This window comes from Coptis chinensis, chromosome 4 (genome assembly GCF_015680905.1).
Source record: "Coptis chinensis isolate HL-2020 chromosome 4, ASM1568090v1, whole genome shotgun sequence".
In the NCBI taxonomy this organism is placed as follows: Eukaryota; Viridiplantae; Streptophyta; class Magnoliopsida; order Ranunculales; family Ranunculaceae; genus Coptis; species Coptis chinensis.
In genome coordinates this window covers 96,924,272-96,946,496 of record NC_141459.1, presented here as the reverse complement: position 1 = coordinate 96,946,496, position 22,225 = coordinate 96,924,272, and the positions used below count along the sequence as shown (strand labels likewise).

At 35.9% G+C, this 22,225-nt stretch overlaps 1 protein-coding gene across 1 annotated transcript; it reads left to right on the top strand.

Annotated features, from left to right (window-relative positions):
• Window positions 1-16,155: 16,155 nt before the first annotated feature.
• On the top strand, window positions 16,156-17,178 carry LOC147505972 (uncharacterized). The gene has a single exon (XM_086605663.1). It carries the CDS (start codon window positions 16,156-16,158, stop codon window positions 17,176-17,178), a length of 1,023 nt encoding a protein of 340 aa, XP_086461789.1.
• Window positions 17,179-22,225: the final 5,047 nt, after the last annotated feature.

The following is a 22,225-nucleotide window of genomic DNA, read 5'->3' as shown; positions in this document are numbered from 1 at the left end:
ACGACTCTTTGAAAAAGTTAGGCACCTCTTTGAAAAGTCAATGTTTTGAAAGGACACACCATTTAGGCATAAAACATTGTTTCAAACCAGTGCTTATTTCGAAAGGTCGCACTTTTTTGGCATAATACAACATTTCAAACCGTTACACACACTATTTCGAAAAGGTATTTCTCTATTTACGTATTGTTTCAAGTAAAACCCATTTCATCTCAAGTGGGGTAACTTGGGAGACAAATTACTCATTCATTTCTCAATGGATTTGTACAAATCCAAGTTCCATGTTTTGAACTTTCAATTACACATCCATTTTTCTAACAAATCTGTGGCTGTGGAGTACATTTAATTTGTTACAATTTTCATTTATTTGGGTGTTGTATTCTTAGTGCAATTATTCAATTTGGGTGTTTTGGTTGGAGTTATTGAGATTAGGAGAATGTCACATATGTGTATAGAGAGATTTGGTGGTGGTGTTGGTCATGGTGGAGGTGGTGCAAGACAAAGAGATGGTGTTCATGAGTTCATTCATGGCGGTATTATTATTTTTTGTTTATTTATTTATTTATTTTCTTTTGGAAACCAGTTTGGGTGGTATCAAGTTGTCACATCCACGTGGCCGGTGATATTTTTCTTTTGCTTGTGTTACTTGTAAGTGTAACAGGTTAGGTTGTGTTATGTTAGAATGACTCTTTTTGTTTAAGTGAACATTTATTTAAGAGGTTTGCTTTCATGCACAACATTCCAATACATTCCAATGTGCACTAATCTCAGCCCCACATCTGATTTTTGTTGGGAAATCCATGATCTAATACAAACTTGTTAACCGGATAAATTGGTTTGGAAAAAAAACAAGTACATGAAATACCAAATTTACCCAAAAACTAATCCAACCTAATAACCATCGTGGAAATTGGAAAGTGAAATAAAACTTCGCTATTTACTTTAGGCTGGTTCGAAGAAAAAAAAAGGAAAACAGTTAGCGCCAAACTCTCATACTTTTTTCGGGTTCATCTCCACTAAACTATCGAGTTCATCTCCATTGTTTCCCTTTCTCACTATCTTCCAAGAGAAATCCTCTGCATTTCAAACTCTGGATTGGGCATCTCTCAAATACTCCTTCAGGTTTGGATATGAGTATTTAGTAATTTAGGCTTAGTTCATGAAATTTTTCTATGGATTGATTAGTGAATTAATATCTAGTTTCAAAATATTTGTTATTTACATATGGTGGTGCTTGGTCTTCAATGGCAAACACAAGTTTTTTACATGTATATTTTGGTTCAATAGTTTGCTTTTCTTGCTTGTTTATGACTTTCACACATATATCATGGTTTCCTCTATATAAATGCACCGATGCCATCAGAATCCGCAATTAAATGTGCTAGGCGAGAGTAGTACTATCTACTAAGGCTAAGAGCAGTGATCGCTCAGAGACTCGCTTCTTTGTCTCCTTATCTTAGTTCCTCAGTTTTTCAAGAGCAATTTTTCCCTCTCAAGTTTTGTACATCCATCTATAATATTAGTACAGACTCTTAGACTAAAGTAGGTTCAATTCAAACTCTAAAAACATGTATAAGCAATTAAGAATGTAGACTATAGTCACGTATAACTTTATTTTCATGGCTGAAGTGCTGCAATAGTGCAATCAACAAAGGATAGTTTCATAACCTGATGATTCGAAATGGTCCTTTTTGGATAATCTGTATAAGAGGCCATTGAATCCTTCTATTGTAAGGACAATTTAATCTATTTTGTAACATTAGCTTTGTCCATTGGAATGAAAATGCAAAAATTGTTTTTCTCAAGAGATTTTTACTTTTTATTCTTGAAACAACCAACTTAACTGCCCTCAGAAGTGCCAAACTTTTTAATTGCATAATGTTCTTGCATATATAGGGATTGTACTAGATGCACTGGTTGTCTGGAGATCACGTACACAACATAGTCTTCACCTAAAAGTGTACCAGTTAAACAGTTAAACTGATTTACTTTCATCCTGATATCACTGCTGGCATTGTTGGTCGATCCTATAATTTTAGGGCTATTTAGCTTTTGGGCCACTTTTTAATTGGATAATTTGCAGTTGGTCACCAATTGATTGTTTATTTGCATTTAGGCCAAAATTGACGGTTACCCATCCATATTTTATATATTGACACATTTACCCTTAGGACCAAACTCTAATTTATAGTTAAACTTTGGGGCCAAACCCTAATTTTGAGATAAGACTTGGGCAATTGATAATTGACCCTAAATACAATAACCAACTCTAAATTGACATAAAATTAGCTGCTAATTGGGGTGTACAATTTTATGTTTTAGGTACCATTAAACAATAATTTTAGAGTGTTAATATTCTCCTTGTTACGTCTATAAACTCACCCTTAAAAAATTATATTATCTATTATACCCCTCTATTCTTCCACCTCTCCCATTAGCATAAGTTCACCACCGCCTCTTTGAAAGTTAAAACTCTTTAATTGGATAAACTGGCCACTCAAATATCCACTCAATCTCTTTTACAAACATTTATTATATTCTAATTTATACCTAATGATAGCAATCGAATCAACAATAGATTGTTCAACCCCATGACTAACACTGGCAATAAATCGTACGAGGTGTTCTGCAATCGGTCATCTTTATATAGATGTAAGAATCTTGTTCAAATTTAGGCTTGAGATAGTTCAATTTGAACAATATCTTACAATTATTTTAGTATAAAGGCTAATAAAAAGCAAATACCTTCTAACCTCTAAGTATAGCAATTGAATTATGACAACCTCAAATGTGTTCATAATAATATTCGTGAAGTTTCGTTTTGCTCCTACTACAAAAAAATTTGTGTAATGATTGAGACTATTTAATTCGTACAATTATGCAAAAATTAATAATATGCATTTTGTTTTTCTTCCACCCATCACTTTTGGGTCGTATTTGCCTGTGTATGTTAATTAATTTTTTTTCCGATAATTTTTTTAATTAACTTAGCTTAGATGCATGATGTAAGTTGGTTAAGTTGTGGTCACAAAAAGATTCTTATATATATGGCCATTGAATCAAATCTTAGATTTTGTGTGTTTGACTATTACTTAGAATTTTTAGTATTTGGTCATACTATTAATAGTAATATTTGTGTTTGGTCCACAAGTAAGTCACGTGTATGGCATGCGCAGGGCATTTTAGCCATTTTTAGAAAATTATAGATGGAACAAGACGGTCAACTCAAAGTCAACGCAGTCAACAGTCAATTTTGGCCCAAACGCAAATAAACGATCAATTGGTGACCAACTGCAAATTATCCAATTAAAAAGTGGCCCAAAAGCTAAATAGCCCATAATTTTAGTGGCACACATGACACATGCAAGAGCAGAAACAATCCTTGAGACCAGAGAAACTGAATTGTCACTTTTTCTGGCATAAATGTAAAAAAAATATGATGTTGGAACACTCTTACCTTCTCCTTTCTAGTTATGGAATCACATCTTGAAAGAACTATAGTACTATACAACGTAATAACGAGAGAAGTAGTGATAGTTTATAAGTAAATTCCTGGCCTGGCCGGATTGCCAATTATGTACGTATTTTACTCCTTGAAAATTGAAATTGATCAGATTTTCAATACTAGGATTTAAGACATGTAAATATTGAGCTCCATAAGGGGAGTTTAATAACATATTGAACTTGTTTATTTTCTTATGTCACATAATAAGGGGAGTTTAATTTTACTGCTAGTTTCTTTTTACTTGCTTCCGTTGCTTAAATTATCGTTATGCATTACTCACCTTCACCTTTTGTCCCTTCATGACACAAAGGTGAATCTTTTAATTGTTTATTTGTGAACCTAAAATGCTATTGTCTGTTTTATTTTTTATTTTAAAATGAAATTTTAACTTCAAACTAACGTTGCTTCACGTGTATGCTCTTTATTTGTTGTTCATTTTATTTTCCACTTATAGTGCAAGAAGTAATAAATGCATATTTATATTATGATAGTGATCAAGTGATGGTGGATATCTCTAATGAAGACGGAGATTGGGCTACAAATATGTGTAATGACGCATGTTCGTATGAGGAAAGTGATTCTTCAGACACCGAAATAAATGTTGTGGAAGGTTCAACCAATGTGAGTTTGGAAGATGAAGATGAATAAGATGACCACAACATTAGTGAAATTGAAGATTTTGAAGGACAGTCAAATGAAGCAGATGCAAGAAGTGAACAAACTAATGAGAATGATTTCAATTTATTCAGTGGTAAGTTGGGAGGGGAAGATCTAGATGAAAATGCAATCATGTTTTCAATGCGTTTTAAAACCAGCAACGAGGCATTTGAGTTCTACAATGAGTATGCCAAGGTTGTTGAGTTTAGTGTACGCAAGGGTGTCTACCGATTTCATAAAGATATCCCGGTTAAAAGAAATTTTGTGTGCTCTTGCCAAGGTGAGAGAGAGGCAAAATATTTGAATATGGAACACAAAAGGAAACAACATGAGTTGTCTAGATGCAAGTGTCTTGCGATTTTTGAAGTGATTTTTGATTTAAAATGCAATATGTGGGTTGTTAATAAGTTTGTTGCTGAACACACTCATCCACTTGTGCCTTATCCTAGTTCGATATTTGGTCGCTCACATAGAAAGATGGGCAGTGAAGATGCGGCTTTGGCAAAGAGTCTAATTGATGTGGGCATTAGACAATGTCAAGTGATGGATTTCCTTATTTATAGGGCTGGTCAGTTTTGTAAAATTGGTTACATAAGAAAGGACTTGTATAATTATATGACCAGGATGAGGAAAATTTATTATATGAATGGAGATGCTAGCACACTTATTTTTTGCATGAAAAACAAGTCGAAGATTGATCCAGAATTTTACTACTCATATGAGTTGAATGAACTTAGCCAATTGGTCAGATTGTTCTGGGCAGATTCGACGTCTCGTGCAGATTACAGTTGTTTTGGTGATGTGTTATTGTTTGATTCAACATACCGGACAAATCAATACAAAATGCCAATTGTCGTATTTACTGGAGTGAACAATCATAGACAAACTATTGTATTTGGTTGTGCAGTTATGACTAGTGAGTCAGAGCAGTTTTACATTTGGGCGTTAGAGCATTTTCTTAGAGCGATGGGCGGTAAAGCACCTAAGTCGGTCATAACAGATGGTGATCATGCAATTCGTAAGGCTATTAAAGCTACCTTACCTAGTGCTAGACATCGTTTATGTGCTTGGCACGTTCTGAAAAATTGTATTGACAATGTCCGTGTCTCTGGGTTTCAAAGGGACTTTTGTTCACTCATGTTTATGAAATGTTCAGAAGAAGAGTTTGACCAAATGTGGGAACATTTGTTAGAAGCACACCAGGTCCAGGTCCATGACCATGAGTGGGTGAAGAAGATATACAAAAAGAGGATGAGGTGGGCAGAGGCATATCTTCGAGGCGCATTCTTTGGTGGTTGTAGAACCAACCAACGTTGTGAAAGCATGAACTCTGTTATACGGCTTCATGTAAAGCCTGGTTTAAAAATAGTTGAGCTCTGTGAAAAAATGGAGCTAGCACTTGAGAAGATCCGGCACCGTGAGCACGAAGAAAAAGTTATTACTCTGACAACCAAGCCGGTAATTATGACCCACCTGACTGAGTATGAAAATCAGGCGAACTCCATCTATACACGGGTGGCTTTTAATGTGTTTAAAATGCAATTGCAGCAAGAGGCATTGTACATTGTTGATTCAATGAAGGATCATCAAGGTGACCATATTCGTTACTACACTTTGCATTGTCATTTGTATAGGCACTGCAAGTCTATTGTGGAATACAATGTTGTTGATCAAAATGCTAAGTGTTCTTGTGGTATATTTGAGTCATTTGGTTTTCCATGCCGACACATCATTTCCGTCTTAAAAAATGAAGACGTCGCTGAAATACCCTATAGTTGCATTTTATTGAGGTGGATGCGACATGTGAAAACAGTCATTCCTACTGTTACTTCGGTTAATGTTCATAATGAATCAACTTCTGCTATTTGTTATAGTGAGCTTATGGGGATTTGCAAGAATATTTGTTTGAAGGCCTCCAAAACTAAAGAAGCTAGTGAAGAGTTCAAAGATTTCCTACATTCTTATCTTATGTCAAAAGAGATCCCATCAACTGTTGAAGAAAATCCTCAAGTTCCCGTTGAGGAGCCATCAGATACTCACGGAGATGCGGCCCACTTAGAACTGATACGTGATCCACCCCAGGTAGCACCTAAGGGTCGACCAAAAAGACTTAAAGGACACAATGAGACAAGGAAAAAAAGTTGTGGCGAATGTGGTGTTGTTGGGCATACAAAACCCATGTGCCCAGAATTACATCGAGAAATTGGGGGTAACTAGTTATGTTCACCGCTTTAGTTTTTCCAATACAAGTATCTATATTATTGAAGAACTATAATTTTTAAACGTGTTGCGTTGCTTGTACTTCTATTTTTTTAATAACTACAATGCTATGTGTGTGTAATAGGTCAAAGTATAAACTCAAAACGTGTGAGAAAATGTGCTCGATCAACCAATTTGAGCGAAGAAGAGGAGATACATTCTACGAGTGATAGGTACTGCCATTTGCTTAATTTTGGTTTCCAAAGCTCAATATAATTCTCAATTTTTGTTATAATATAGGTGCGTGTGGTTTTGTTGCTATGGAGAATTCTGATAAAAGGAAAGGAAGATCTCGAATCAGCAGGTGTGGAAATTGCAGTGAAACATGGCATACAAAGACAATGTGTACATGGCATAAACCTCAATCACAACTCAATCACAACATGTGGAAATTATGCACACCTTTTCTTTTTGATCCGTTTGTGATGATATGCGTAATTTATGCTACAACTGGATCAACTTTTTGAGATATTTCCAGTTTGTATTAACCAAAATTCTGTCAGCTTATTTTTACCAGTCAACTTAGTTATGTGTTTGATTGCTATTTTGGGATGTTAATTGTATGCTTAGTTGGTAAACATCTCATACGTTTCCCATGGATAGTGCCATTATAAAGTGCTGAGGCCCGACTATAGTTAAAAGTCTATCTTTTGTTGGTGGGGTGTGTGTCTGCAGCTAGTTAAAGATGTGCCTCTGTGTGGCCTCACTTTGGGACACAATTTACTGGCAATGGAGTAATGTGAGGTGATCAAGTTTCCATAATGTTAAGCAGCAATGTCGTAGAATGTTACAAACAGTCCCAACAAGAAACACCATTTTGTCTGTCACGTGTGAATGTGTAATTACTTGACATGGCTCAACTTGTAAGACCAAGTGTGGTTGGAGTATAAGCTCAAGTGTGCTCAAGTACTTTTAATTGATTAAGCTCAAGGCAGATTAAAGTGGCAGTAAAATAGGGAAGATACTTATTTGAAAAATTTAGAGAAAAGGTGACTATGACAGGGGCCATAGTCATTTTGCAACACAATATTGACTGAATGGTTTGTTTTGCCAAAAAAAGTTTGAGTGGGTACTATACGTATCTAATATTGCTCTTACCTCACTTTCAATTGTTGCACATCTTTCCAGCACATACTTAGTTTCTTTGATTTTCAAATTTTTTGCTATTTCATTGAATTTTGCTACTCATGAAATCTAAATATGATCCTTAAACTCATGAAATCAGTGCATTGGTCTTTCGTTGGTTTACTGTCAATCAATGGGTGTTGTTTTAAGTAGGATTTCACTTGTGTGTAGTTTTAGGATTTGCAATTTTTTTCCCTGCTGTGAATGTGTAATTACTTGACATGGCTCAACTTGTAAGACCAAGTGTGGTTGGAGTATAAGCTCAAGTGCGCTCAAGTACTTTTAATTGATTAAGCTCAAGGCAGATTAAAGTGGCAGTAAAATAGGGAAGATCCTTATTTGAAAAATTTAGAGAAAAGGTGACTATGATAGGGACCATAGTCATTTTGTAATACAATGTTGACTGAATGGTTTAGTTTTGCCAAAAATAATTAGAGTGTGTACTATACGTATCTAATATTGCTCTTAGCTCACTTTCAACTGTTGCACATCTTTCCAGCGCATACTTAGTTTCTTTGATTTTCAAATTTTTTGCTATTTCATTGAATTTTGCTACTCATGAAATCTCAATATGGTCCTTAAACTCATGAAATCAATGCCTTGGTATTTCGTTGTTTTATTGTCAATCAATGGGGCTGTTTTAAGTAGGATTTCACTTGTGTGTAGTTTTGGGATTTGCAATTTTTTTCCCTGCTGTTCAGTCCTTTTCCATTTTTCCTATTTTTTTATTGGATTTTTGGCCTTTCAATGTATGCTGTTGAGATACTATTGACCATTTCAGTTAGTTAAATGAGTTAGCTTGTTTTTTTTTTAATCACCAGTTTAACTTTTACTGTTCACTTTAAGCAAAAAAAAAAAAAAATCCACACACCAAATTGTTGCGTAGCCTTCTGTGTATGGTTTTTTTTTGGAATTTATGTTGGTAATCACGAACTGTTTGATTAAATGCTTATTTGATGTTTATGTTTGTTCTGCTTTAATATTTTTTGTTCTATAATCGTTGTATTAGGTTTACATTTTGCGGATAGTACCATGGATTTTTTTTATTATAATGTACTGTCCTATGAATTTGGCATTCATATGTCTTTCTATCTATTTTTATGCACCGTTATCAAAACTTTAATAAGGTTTCATATGTATAAATGGAATTCTTTGCAGTAATCTTCTAAAGAGTTCAAAGATTAGTTGCTTTTAAAATTAGAAATCGTATTTGTGTGTTCTATCTTTATTTGCTATTTGCAGGTTGCCTTATTTTAGTTTTGACCTATTCAGCCAACCTTGCCTGTCTCTTTGTTTGTCACTATTTCTGATCATAGTTGCCTTTAATTCAATAATTGAGGTCAACCATGCTCAGAGTTATTTTATGTAGTTTTTGCAATTTCTTATTCGATTTCTTTTTTCCCTGTAGTACATTTCCCATTATTTTTTCACTGTATTATTGCTTTACAGACTGTGCACTTCATATATAACCAAGTTATTTTCCATCTGCTAGCGTTTGGAAATGGCTGGGGCCGGAGGCTATCCAAATGTGCTTTCTGTTTGTGATAATAATGTGTGCCAACAACAACAACATGCTCAGAGAATTAGAGAAAGAGAGAGGCAAAGCAATTTGACTTGATCTGAGATAACCAATCGGGCGGAGCGCGTTATCCGTAGGAATTATTATCGCCGAGTCCAAAACCAAAGAAATGAACAACTTGCTTCTCATAGAGAACGCATGCGTGTGGCATGGCGCTCGCCTCGATTGATTCCTTCTGATGAATTGTTGGACTCCAACAATTCATCAAGTCATAGGCTGACTCACGTACACTGCCAAGCTAGGAATATTTCCAGCCAAATACTTCGTGCAGGCCAACATTCACAGGGAAGACGACTATAACACCCCGTGTTTTTATTATTTGTTTTTTTTATAATAATAATAAAGATAATAAAAATAGATAATAGATAAAATAATATAGGATAACTATCAACTTAGGGATAAAAGTCCCGTAAGTAATAGATAAGGGTGGTCCTTGTTTTTCGGTGAGTTTTCTCACGTAGAGTTTTTGGAGAAAAACACAGAAAAACTTTATACAGAAAAGAAGGGGTTTTACTGAGAGAAGAAAAGGAAGATTTTTGAGAGCTAGCTGATAGTCGGAGCGCGCTACAGGTGAGTAGATTAGTTTTTCTATTTCACGAAATATGTGAATTATTCTGTTATTAATATTCGTCCTGTCGTTGATAAAACTGTCGTTATTTTAAAACTGATTAAAATCTGTTCGAACTCTAGAGGTTTTTACTGGCGGCACTGAGAACTTGCCAGTAAACCTTTATGTATAGACTGTTATTGTTGTTGTTTTATGGTTTGAAGATTGGTGCTAGTGGAAGTTTGGTCGGTGCTGTCGGCACTAATGGTGGTGTTAGGTTAGGTTTGGTAGCTAGTGAGGGTGCGTGAGGGGGATCGAGTGGTTGGTTTACTGGGCTGTTAGGAGCTTGGGATAACCATTAATGGCGGCCAGAGAATCGCCAGAACAGATGAACGAAATCCGATTGAATTGGTTAAGGTATTGTTGTGATTTTGGGTTGTGGATTTGAATGGAGTGTTGATAATGGGTTGAAGTGGAATCTTGAGGGTCTGTTGATTGGAGCTTGAAACAAGCTTTAATGGAGGTCGAAACCTTAGATCTAGTTTGAAGAAGAGTATTGAATCAACGATATTAGAGTTATTGTTTTATTAAAGTTGTATGGTTTGTGCATATGAGTCAAACCGATATGAGGAGAAGGGATTAGTGGTGGCGGCGTTTTGGTGGTAGGTGGTGGAAGCTGTTTGGTGAGAAGATGATGAACAATAAATTTGGGTTTGGGCTTTGGGGCCGGTTTAGATGGTTGGGCTTTGGGTTGGTTAGTTGGGCGAAATGTTTTAGTTTTGGTTGGGGCCTAACTTGTTTAGTTGGTTGGGCGAAATCCAATTTTTGTTTGGGCGATATTAATCTTTTAAGCTTTGGACCAGTTTAATTAAGTTTTGTTTGGGCTAGACTAATTTGGCTTTAGTCTATGGGCGATTCAATTGATGTTGGGCCCGGTTTTGTTTTAAATTTGTGGACCAGTTTAATTTAAAGTTTTGGGCCGGTTTCAGTTCAATTTTTGGACCGAACCACTTAACTGTTTTGGGCTAGTTTCTAATATTAATGCTTGGGGCAGTCCATAGGACTTAAAATAGATCTAATTGGGTCTTTAAATGTTTAGACTTCCGGGTTCTAAGGTTTGGGCTTGGCTAGTTGCGTCCGAACCATTATCTTAGTCATGAGCTGAGCCATGCACTTTTGACCTTAGCCATGAACTATGGCTATGACCCTGAACCTGTTGAATATAGAAACGACAGTTTGACTTTGACAATGAGGTGTTGATTTTGACCAGAGTTGACTGTTGACTAGGGTTGACTTTGACCAGTTGACCCAATTTGACTTTTTAACTCGGATTATGATTTGGGCTATTAGGATAGGTCTAGGGCTTTTTAGCATACTTGACTTTAGGCTAAGACCTCTATATATACGTGTGTATGTGTATTAACTACTATGTGATTTTGCAGTATTTTATGATGTGCAACGTTATGACACTAAGACATTGGTATATTAATAACGCGTAACCAAAAAATACATGAAACAAGATACTCGTCGTTCTCAGAGATAATTTATTCAATAAAATTTCAATATGCGTAAACAAAATTTACCACCTCTTTTAGAACTCTTTACGCCTCAAGTTTTGGAATTTAGTTTTATGACTGTTGATGTCATATGTTAAGTGGGCATTTATTGAATGTGCCATAAATGACCCGTTAGCGTTATATAGGGGTATTCATTGAATGTGCCATGAATGACCTGGGTAGTCATTGAATGTGCCATGAATGACCAGATTCTTTGGACTGCCCTAGAGAGGAACTAAGGTATTCGCCTTGCGGGTTAGTTGTATTAGTTGATTATGCGAGTGTTTGGGTTTACTTTTGAATGCCTAATATAATATCTACAAAGGTTATATAGAAGTTCTAACTTTCTTTTGCAGGAGGGTAGGACTTAATAACATTTTGTGCAGGGACGCGGTCCTACCCTTATACAACAGTGGATATCGGTAAGTTTTAATTCAATGGTTTAGATATTAAAACGAGTTCTTATAATGAGTTATATAATTGAAGTCTTGCTTGGGAAGAAATTATGCCGGTTAAAATGACGGAACTATCTGTCTTCCAAGCTGTGAATGATTAAGTTATGTGATAATATAAAGTGATTGTTTGAATAATTAAAGTATGATAATGGTTTTATGTGGTTAGTCTACTCATACCAGCAAATTCCATTTTGCTGACCCATGTTTGCTTTGTTTTGGCAACGTGGGTGTGTTCTTGGGAACATAGGTGGAAGGCAGTGGAACCGTGGCGTTTGATTTGGGATTCTTGCCTGGAGCAGTCCGTTAGTTTTCTTTTAGGTCTGATTCTTATTGGAAGAATGTAATAACGTAGTTTACATTTTTAGTATGACATGAGAATACGATGTTGAGGACCTGTTATTCTTGAAATGTTATATTGATGATTTTTGATGGAAGATAGACTTGTATAAAGTAATAAAGAGAATTTTTGGAGATTGAATTTGTGGTTAAGATTGTGAATTTTTGGAGATTGAATTTGTGGTTAAGATTGTTTATGATGTGGGTTTTAGGTTTTGATTTGTGTTGTATCCACCCCGTCATAGCCTGGGTTTTTAGACAATTGAACCAAGTGATGTTTGAGATATTTATATTTCAAATATTCATTTTTTTTAATTGTTTAGAAATTCGGGCTGTTACAATGACTGACTCATATAAGGCAATGGGCCTGAAACTTAGCCAATCAAGAATTGGGATGTATTGATGCAACATCACTTCCATCAGAGAGTGGAAGTAACGATGGTAAATCTAAAACCCCTAGAATTATTTTGTGACTAATACCACCCTAGCTTATTCCTTAATGAGACAAATTATTCCATGCATATCACATTATCGATTGAATAAATTTGTCCGTGCGTATCACATCTCCTATTTTGTCTTATTTTTGGCAGTTTTGGGCCTGCCTCTTGAAGAAATATTTGACGAATGTGATCTCAGTTACATAACCTTCAATGATGCTGACACCCAAAGCAGCACTGACTGCGAGGATGAAGCTTTTGAAGGTTATACTTATAACCTGCTTTTACACCATTGATCATTAGACATTTATCATTCGCTAATCTTGCCAAAACAAAATTATGTTTAACTATAGACTTAGATGCTGATCATGAAGATTTAGGTGTAGATGCTACTTATCCATTCTGTGTGATTAATACTGTTATGCACTCTGGGGATGTTGGAGGAAACAGTGGAGATTTAACAGATGAAGTTGTTGCTTTGCAAGGTTCCACTTTATCCTTGAATTAAATATGTCCATCTTGCATGTTTCAATCTATTCATGCCTACGCTTCTATAATATATTAACCTTCAAAGTATTAAACCTTAGGTAATTATCATAGTGACCACCAAAGAAGAGTGCCGACAAGAAGAAGGTGAAATCACAATTGTGCACGAGGTTATGTTGACTCTTCGAGTGTTCAAATCCATTGTTTACCGCAACCTAGGAATTGTCCACACTGTCGAGCTAGGCTTTTCCACCGCGAGCCACCTGGCTTATGCTGCTCAAATGGGACCATAAGTTTACCTTTAATGGAAGCACCTGCTGAGTTGACTAATCTATATACATCTCAGACAATTGAAGGTATTGATTTTAGGAAGCACGTGCGCGCATACAACCATGTCTTCTCCTTCACTTCTATGGGTGTTCACATAGATGAAGAACTCGCAGACGGTCGCGAAGGAATTTACACATATAAAGCTCGGGGATCTATTTATCATCATATTGGTAGCCTTTACCTAACCCTGGAGATAGACCTAGGTATCTTCATATGTATATATACGACACAGATCATGAGCTTGACTACCGTATGGCTGAAAGTGGATTGTTGGACAGACAAGTGCTTGCAATCATTTATAGGGTTTTAAAGGAGAACTCGTACGTTAAGACATTTCGCTAGGTATCGCAGCTATCGTCATTGCCAAATTTTCGTTTGCTTATTAAGGATAAACCAATAGGGGCTCATCAATATTGCTTGCCTACATTTGCTCAAGTAGCAGCCATTTTGGTTGGTGGTGAAGATCCAAGTAACCTTAATGAAAGAGACATTGTGGCTCAAAGAATATCTAGAGAGTTTGAGAATCTCCCTGATACAGCAGGCTATTACGATTCACTTCAGTACCCTTTGCTAGTCCCTAATGGCAGCCCAGGATGGAATTTGCATATGTTCAGCTCTAATGGAGCACGGCTTAGTTGCCAAGCATTTTATTGTTACTTGCTGCAGGTGAGTTCCAGCTTCTACTTTCATATGTTTTGTGGGTTGGATTGGTTTTTCCCCGTTGAAAAAAAACTAACATGTGATCTCATGATTAGATTCGACCGGATGATCCACTTCTTCTTCTCCGTAGTGGTCGTCTTTTGCAACAATATATAGTTGACAACTACGTTAAAATATCAACTCTAAGATTGAGGTGGGTGCGTGATCATCAACAAGAAATAAGGACTGAGCTTTATCAAGGGTTGCAAGATTCTTTAAACTTGGGAGAATTGTATTCAGGTATGCAATTACTTTTTGTACTTAAGAACGTTTTATGAATTGCAAATCCTAAAATCCATTCTTATTCCAAATTAAGGTAATGTGGGGCGCAAAACAATCTTGCCTCCATCTTTTACGGGGTGCCCCCGAGACATGCATCGTCGATATCACGATGCCATGGCATTAGTTCAAAAATATGGAAGGCCAGATTTGTTTATCACAATGACTTGCAATCCAACTTGGGAGGAGATAACCGTTGAGTTGTTGGAAGGACAAATTCCCAATGACAGACCGGATTTGATTGTTAGGATCTTTCGTGCCAAACTTGAGGAGTTAAAGAATGATCTATTTAATTACTAAAGGGGTGCTTGGAAAAGTTGTTGCGCATGTCCATGTTATTGAATTCCAAAAGAGAGGGTTACCGCACACACACATCCTACTTATCCTTGACGAAGATGACAAGATAACTACTGTAGAAGATTATGACAAAATTGCAGAGCGGAAATTCCGGACCCAACTCTTGAACCAGAACTATACGAAATTGTTGTTAAACACATGATTCATGGACCGTGTGGTAGTTTGAACCCACAATGTGTTTGCATGAAGGTTCAGAAGTGTTCCAAAAATTTCCCAAAGCAATTTGCTCCAGTTACTAATCAAGGAAGCGATTCCTATGCAGTATATATGAGGCAAAACAATGGTGCATTTGCAGTTGTACAAAATCATCGTCGGAGTTATCGTGTCGATAATCGTTGGGTAGTTCCTTATAACCCGTGGTTACTTAAGAAGTACAACTGCCATATCAATGTCGAGATATGCTCGAGCGTTAAAAGTGTCAAATATTTATACAAGTATATCTACAGGGGTTCAGATCGAGTGGCATTGGAAGTTAGCTCGGAAAACAACAAAGAACAAGATGAAATTAAGCAATATGTAGATGGATGTTGGATTTGCCCACAAGAAGCCCTGTAGAGAATTTTTGAATTCCCGCTTAGCCAAATATACCCATCCGTGTACTATTTGCAAGTCCACCTTAAAAATATGCATGAGGTGACCTACCGGGGCAACCGCTTTATTGAGGATGTTTTGGCTGATGATAGGAACTCCTGCACAATGTTAATAGAATTTTTTGCTTTTAATAACACTGACGAAGCTGCTCGACATTATCTCTATCATGAAATCCCTGGACATTATGTGTGGAATAAGTCGGGTAAGCATTGGCAAGACAGAATTGGACAAAATCATGTCACTGGAAGACTTTTTGCCATTTCACCTCTTGAGGGTGAGAGATACTACTTGAGGGTGCTACTTAATCATATTAGAGGCCCAACATCATTTGAGCACTTACGAACTGTTGGATCTACTGTATACCACACATTTAAAGAAGCTGCTGAGGAATTGGGCCTGCTTGAAAGGGATAACGATGTTCGCAATTGTTTGCTTGAGGCATCGATGATACAAATGCCATCTTCTTTACGGAAATTGTTTGTTACTATTCTGGTATATTATAATCCCACCGGTGTGCGTGATTTGTGGAGTGAATTTCATGGGTATATGTCAGAAGACTATACCTCTTCCAATTCAAACACGAGCTATATGACGGATCGTTTGTTGTTCGAACTTAAAGTGTTATTGGAGCAACATGGTCAACAAATTCTGGCCTACGATTTGCCTAAAATCACTGATAACCACGTTCACCTTCATGAAACTTCCAATTTGATTAGAGAAGAACTGAATATTCCCGTTACTTCAGAAGACATCTATGCTATAGGCAACCTTAATGATGATCAAAGAAATGCTTTTGATAAGATTATGGGATCAATTTAGCGGAAAGAAGGTGGAGTATATTTTGTTGATGGCCCAGGAGGTACATGTAAAACATACTTATATAAAGCCATTATAGCAAAAATCCGTGGTGAAGGAAAAATTGCGATTGCAACAACAACATCGGGAATTGCTGCTATAATGATGCCTGGAGGTCGTACAGCCCATTCAAGATTCAAGATACCAATCCCAATTACATCCATGTCCACATGCAAAATAAGCAAGGATGACAGGGGAAACGGTTTGGCATGTTTGTTACGACAAGCGAGCATACTGATATGGGATGAGGCTACAATGACACATCGTCATGCTTTTGAGGCACTGGACAGAACTTTAAGAGACATCACAAGCAATGACCTATCTTTTGGGGGAAAAGTTTTCGTTATGGGTGGAGATTTCCGCCAAGTGCTTCCTATGGTTCCCCGTGGTATGAGGGCACAGACTATTGATGCATGTATTACAAACTCCCCACTTTGGGATACTGCACATGTTATACATTTAAAGGAAAATGTGCGGGCGAGAAACGATCTGACTTTTGCGAAGTTACTAATGGGCATAGGCGATGGTATTGAACCATTTATTGATGAGGACATGATTGTGCTTCCTCAAGATATTGTTGTACCGTGGGACAATGAGCACTCACCTGGGAATCTTATAAATGAGATCTTCCCAAGATTACATGAAAATGCTAGTGACATTGACTACATGATTGATAGGGCAATAATAGCTCCCAGAAATGAAACTGTCGACTTATTGAATGATGAAATAATTGATCAGTTTCTAGGTGAAGAAGTCACATACTACTCTTTCGATTCGGTTGAGAATGATTCACGTGGTTTGTACCCGAATGAGTACTTGAATTCTCTATGTTCCAGTGGTCTACCTCCTCACAAATTGACACTTAAATTGGGAGCTCCCATTATACTAACAAGAAATTTAGATCTTAAAATTGGGCTCTATAATGGAACAAGGTTGATATGTAGAGGATTCAACGCACATGTCATTGATACAGAGATTGTTACTGGAAATTATGTTGGTGCTAGAGTTTTCCTTCCTCGCATCCCACTGCACCTTTCTCTGGATGCAAGGTTGCCTTTCACGCTCATTAGGAAACAATTTCCTATCAAGCTGAGCTTTGCTCTCACAATTAACAAATTGCAAGGTTAAACCATTCCAAATGTAGGAGTGTATTTGCCGGATCATGTTTTCTCCTATGGCCAGCTCTATGTTACTTTATCAAGAGGAATATCGCAATCTTCTACCAAAGTTTTATTCAAGAATGGAACAATACGGGGTCACTCTGAAACTTACACTAGAAATGTTGTCTACAATGATGTCCTCCATTATTGCAATGTACAATAGTCATTGGGTATGTATTGTTCTTCTCCGAATTTGTATATTATTTGTATCTTGCTTATTCTGCCATATGATTCTAACTATATTTTGTGTACACATAAATTTGCAGCAAAAGCCAACACAAATGTTCTCCCGTTTAACAAAAATAACAAAGGAGTTGAATGTTGCAGTCTACATGACTAAACAAGGTAAAACTATCAGTATGAAACTTGGATGTCTATTGATATTATGTGCTTATAATTTAAATAATGCCTGTAACTCAATCACGTAATGTTAGAAATTACATATTTGAGGGTCCTAGTCATTGCTGACCAATGTAGTGGTATGTTCATATCTGATCCAAAGAAACCAGAAAAAGGGCGCGTCCTAGCTCATGCTGCTCATAGTTAGGTTAATGTTTCTTAGAAAGGGCAAAGGCGAACAATGTGACGCAAGGTGTTTGACTATCCAAATCTACCTTAGTCCGAAGCTATATCCTTAGACTTGCATTATTCATCCTAAAATTTATAAGCTTTACCATCATGACCGGACCAATAGGAACACCAAATGCAACTATTAATTGAAATCATTGAGCTTAGAGGTGGTGGCCTTGGTGATCCTGTTTGATGATCTAATTATGCTAATCAAGAGTTATATTACATATTTATCTTCAATAACTTTCCCATACTAACTCCCAACCCTTGAATTGTATCAATATACTATTTTTTAAGCTTGCATGACTGAAACAGGGCAGGGTTGTAGTTATAAACTCTTATGCGATGTTTTTTTCTTTACCAGAAGCATGTCTTCCAGATAGCTGCAGGAGGCATTATGGATGGAAAGGGCTGAAAGTAGGAGTTTCATCTTTTGTATATGCAGGTAGAGCAAAGAAACATGGGAATCCCACTTTCCCATTTGTGTTTGATTGCTTTTGAGAATGAAACTAATATCAATAAGTAGCCACGAGTAAGTGCCAATATATTATGCTAATCTATTATTTAAGATTGAAACTTTCAATACTAGGTTTGTAAAAGTAGTATTTCTTCATGTTTTTAGAAAGTGTAACCATGCCATGCCAATTGACGATCATATCATGAGCTAGATTTTCTCTTTGTGGTAAACATATGAATTAAGCTTGGAGAATGATTTACCACCTTACCAAATTGTTGTGGACATTGGGGGTGTGATTAAATTGAGGAATTCGGGGTTTTTATCTGATTTAATTGCTTTGCTATTTTGATTATAAAATATGTGTTCCTTGATGTTGTTGCCTAATCATTTTACTATCCTATATCCAAGTCGATTGAAGGTTCGTAAGTGTCTTCTTCTATCAAGAGTTTTTTGTTATCTTTGTTTAGTATCCATTTATTAATATTGGTTCTTTGATCTGGACTTAGTGCCATTGTTTACATATATTTTTTACTTAAAAAATTTATAATGTGTAAATTTTTACCTATTTTTTTCACTAATGTAAACTAATGTTGCATGTGAAAAATATATATTATACATATCTGTTTTATAGATCGGTAGCTAAGATTTTCAAGAGCAGATTATAGGCGAGTATAATAAATTGGTAGCTTTTGCATATCTGTTTGGGATGTGGTCATGAGGGACTATTACTATAACTATCACCATACCATAAATTTAAATAAACCTGATGTTAATTTTTCACTCAGATGGAAGTGTTTTGTCCATAGCCTTTTTAGTTAACCATTTAAGTGAAGCATCAGGCAATAGGGATTGATCAACGGTATGTCAAAGGCCTTTCCTTCTTCCCTCACTTAGCATTTAGAACATATTATGGTGGCTATTAATTTTAGCATATGAGTACTTTGGACTCTATTTTTGTTCCTTTTTTGAGGTTTGATCGACTGGGTAATGTGTTCTTGATAATGTGAAGAGCTGGGATTTCTTCTGTCAATGTAAAGATTGAAATTCTGATGTTTGCTTGCCTATTGTTAATTTGGGTCCTTTGTAGATTTTGTCTTCACTAGATTCCAATTTCACTTTAGGACTTGAATTATTTATGAATTTCACTTTAACTCCGTCAGATTACCAACCTAAAAAAAACTTTTTGTTTCTTATAGCTACTTAGGAGGAAGCAACAACTGCATATGACATAGTAGCAATCGAGTACATCAACAAGTCAAAATGCACCATTCTGTATAAAAGTGTAAGTGCAATTTTCTGACAATTTAAATAACTTTGCTATGAAATTTTGTTATCTATAATATATTCATTGATACACAATTCTCTTCTTGCTTTGCCAGTGATGACATCTGGGAGGAACTTTGCTGTTATATCAAAGACATGTTTCGATCAAATATTTGGTTCTTTTGCATCTATAGATCTATATGATGTTTTGCTCTTCTCCGTTTTGTTCATTGGAGAAGCATCCGAACTTTTTAAGCTATTTTAAGACTTTTGCATCTCTATTTTAAGTTGATTCTAACAGAACACACCATCTTCATTCAAGAAATGTGTGCTGATTTGTTACTTCCCTTTCTGTATGCTCATTGTATCAGGCCAATGGACTAGGGCTTGTTATTTATCTATAGAAACAAGGATCTTGAAAACTTTAAAAACCTATTGCAAAGAAAATAGGCGCAGAATGAACAGACCCAACCTAAAAAGGTCTTAAACTAACAGACCCAGCTTCACAATCTTTGGCTTTCAATGTCTAGAGTTCAAGAAGAAGCTTGGATGACCTCTTTGCAGCCAATTTAAAATAACAAGACAAGGACAATTATATCTGGTACAGGAATGCTTTTGCATCAACATCTTTGAACACCACAGGAAAAAAACACTGGCAGGATCGGTTGTGCCATATCCTCAATGCTGGTCAAATCCTACAATTTTCATTTATGAATCAAAAGCAGGCTTAGCAATATTATTCGTAATTCATCATCTGCAGATCGCATAAATGTGGGTGTCCTTTTTCACGGAAATTGGAGTCTAGGTTGTCTTGGGTGTGTCCAACTGGGTGGTTGATAGGAGCCCAAAACTATAGTTTTAACCCCTTCACAATATTGTTTTTTGACAAATTATGTGATTAATAAGTAAGAGTTAGTATTGTTATCGTGTTCTTATGTATTTCAGGCATTGGAGTCGAATATGTGCAGAAATGCGTCCCTTTTACGAGATAAAGGAGCAAAGGTTGGTTGCTAAGAAGTTATATGATAAAAGGCGAAGATTTAAGGAGAAAAAACCTTTTTAAAGCCCAGTCAAAGCGAAAAAGTCAAAGTCAACGCTGGCAGAAATAGTGCACAAAAGTCAGCAGAACTTTCGAAGGCCGTATTTTTGGACTCAGACCTCGGAATTGGGCCTACCTTATGTTAAAACGACCAGATTGGAAAGAACTTTCTAATGGTCTAAGCCTTGACTTAATAAAAGGAGCAAAAGTGGACGAAAAGGCTGTTAAAGTCATTTTCAGCTGAAAACCCCTTTTTTGGGCTGAAGTAATGAGGTTTTGGGCTCGATTTTTCAGCCCAAAACATGGCTCCTCAGCTCATGCACAAAATTGTGGATCTAGCCTCTTCTATATAAAAAGACTAAGGCTTAGCTCTTAAGTTATCTAGTTAATTATCAAGAAATTAGTTGTTAGAACAAGAATTTATTTTTTAGAATCAAATACTTAGTTTGTATTTCAAATTTTAGTTTCTAATTCAATACTTAATTCATAGATTTAGTTTGTCTTAAATTGATAATTAGTTATTCATAATCTTAGTTTTAAATTAAATATTAATTCATTTCGAATCATTAGACTATTGTTCAATTAGATTTATAAGGTTTAATTACTTATTCAATAATGACTTGTTCTTATTGTTCTTATTTTTGAAATGATAGTATAATGATTCAAGGCTAAAACCTCTATTAGAGGGGTTTAAAGAAGCCTTGATGATGACTTGATTTTTGTTAGCATAGATAGAGTTGTAATGTTCTATTCTACTCTAGAAAGTAATTAGTTCACAATGAGAATGAGTTTGATTGCTTCACATGCTAGTTATTAGTTGGTAGAGATTATCATGAATAATTAGGGATTAGAAATACCCAACATTTACGTGAAAACATAAAGATTAGGGTTACAATGTATTCTATGCTAGTTTATTAAATCGAATTAAGGTGGAATCAAATCCCCATAATTCCTCTTCATATTGTCAATTTAGTATTTCCGTAGTTTGATTTATATAATCTTGATTGTTGATTCACCATCGTAGTTAAATTCAATCCATTACTCTCACGACTTTGTTAGCTTACACGAACTAGAAAACTTCACATCTAAACGAACTAGGAGTGGAACGAATTCTCTACTCCAAACATATTGCATTGATAACGAGAGTAGATAACTTTGATATATAAGCACGAAAATAAAGTTTTAGTTTTACTTACATTTGAGTTTAATTACTTATTCGTAGGTAAAACTATCGTTTTCCCTATTATCAGTGGTCAGTTCATTTGGTTCATGTACTACTAGACCTTCCACTTTGTTGCGTTATCGGCTATGGAGTCATCCACCTTTTGCAATCATGTGGGATATATGGCTTGAGTGGAATAGAATGTATTTTGAAGGAACCATAACTACTATGGAGGAGACCATTATGTATATAAAAGCCCTCTTACAGCAGTGGCCTAAGTTGTTGAGAAATTGTCATTCTGAGCAATTCGTGCTTAGATGGGACCAATTGCTATTGAATATGCCCTTTTGCCAAGTAAGCTGCGTACAACGGCTAATGTGTACAATTTGAACACAAAAAAACAACAAAAAACGAATGTGTACTCAACAAAAATCTAAGAAGGTGGAACTATTTTTGCCATAAATAATGCGGTATAAAATTTCGCACTCATCACGGCACTTAATCATTCTTATTCAATTAAAACA

Excerpts from the sequence above, each read along its gene's own strand:
- LOC147505972 (XM_086605663.1), top strand. The coding sequence starts at position 16,156 with ATGCCTGGAGGTCGTACAGCCCATTCAAGATTCAAGATACCAATCCCA.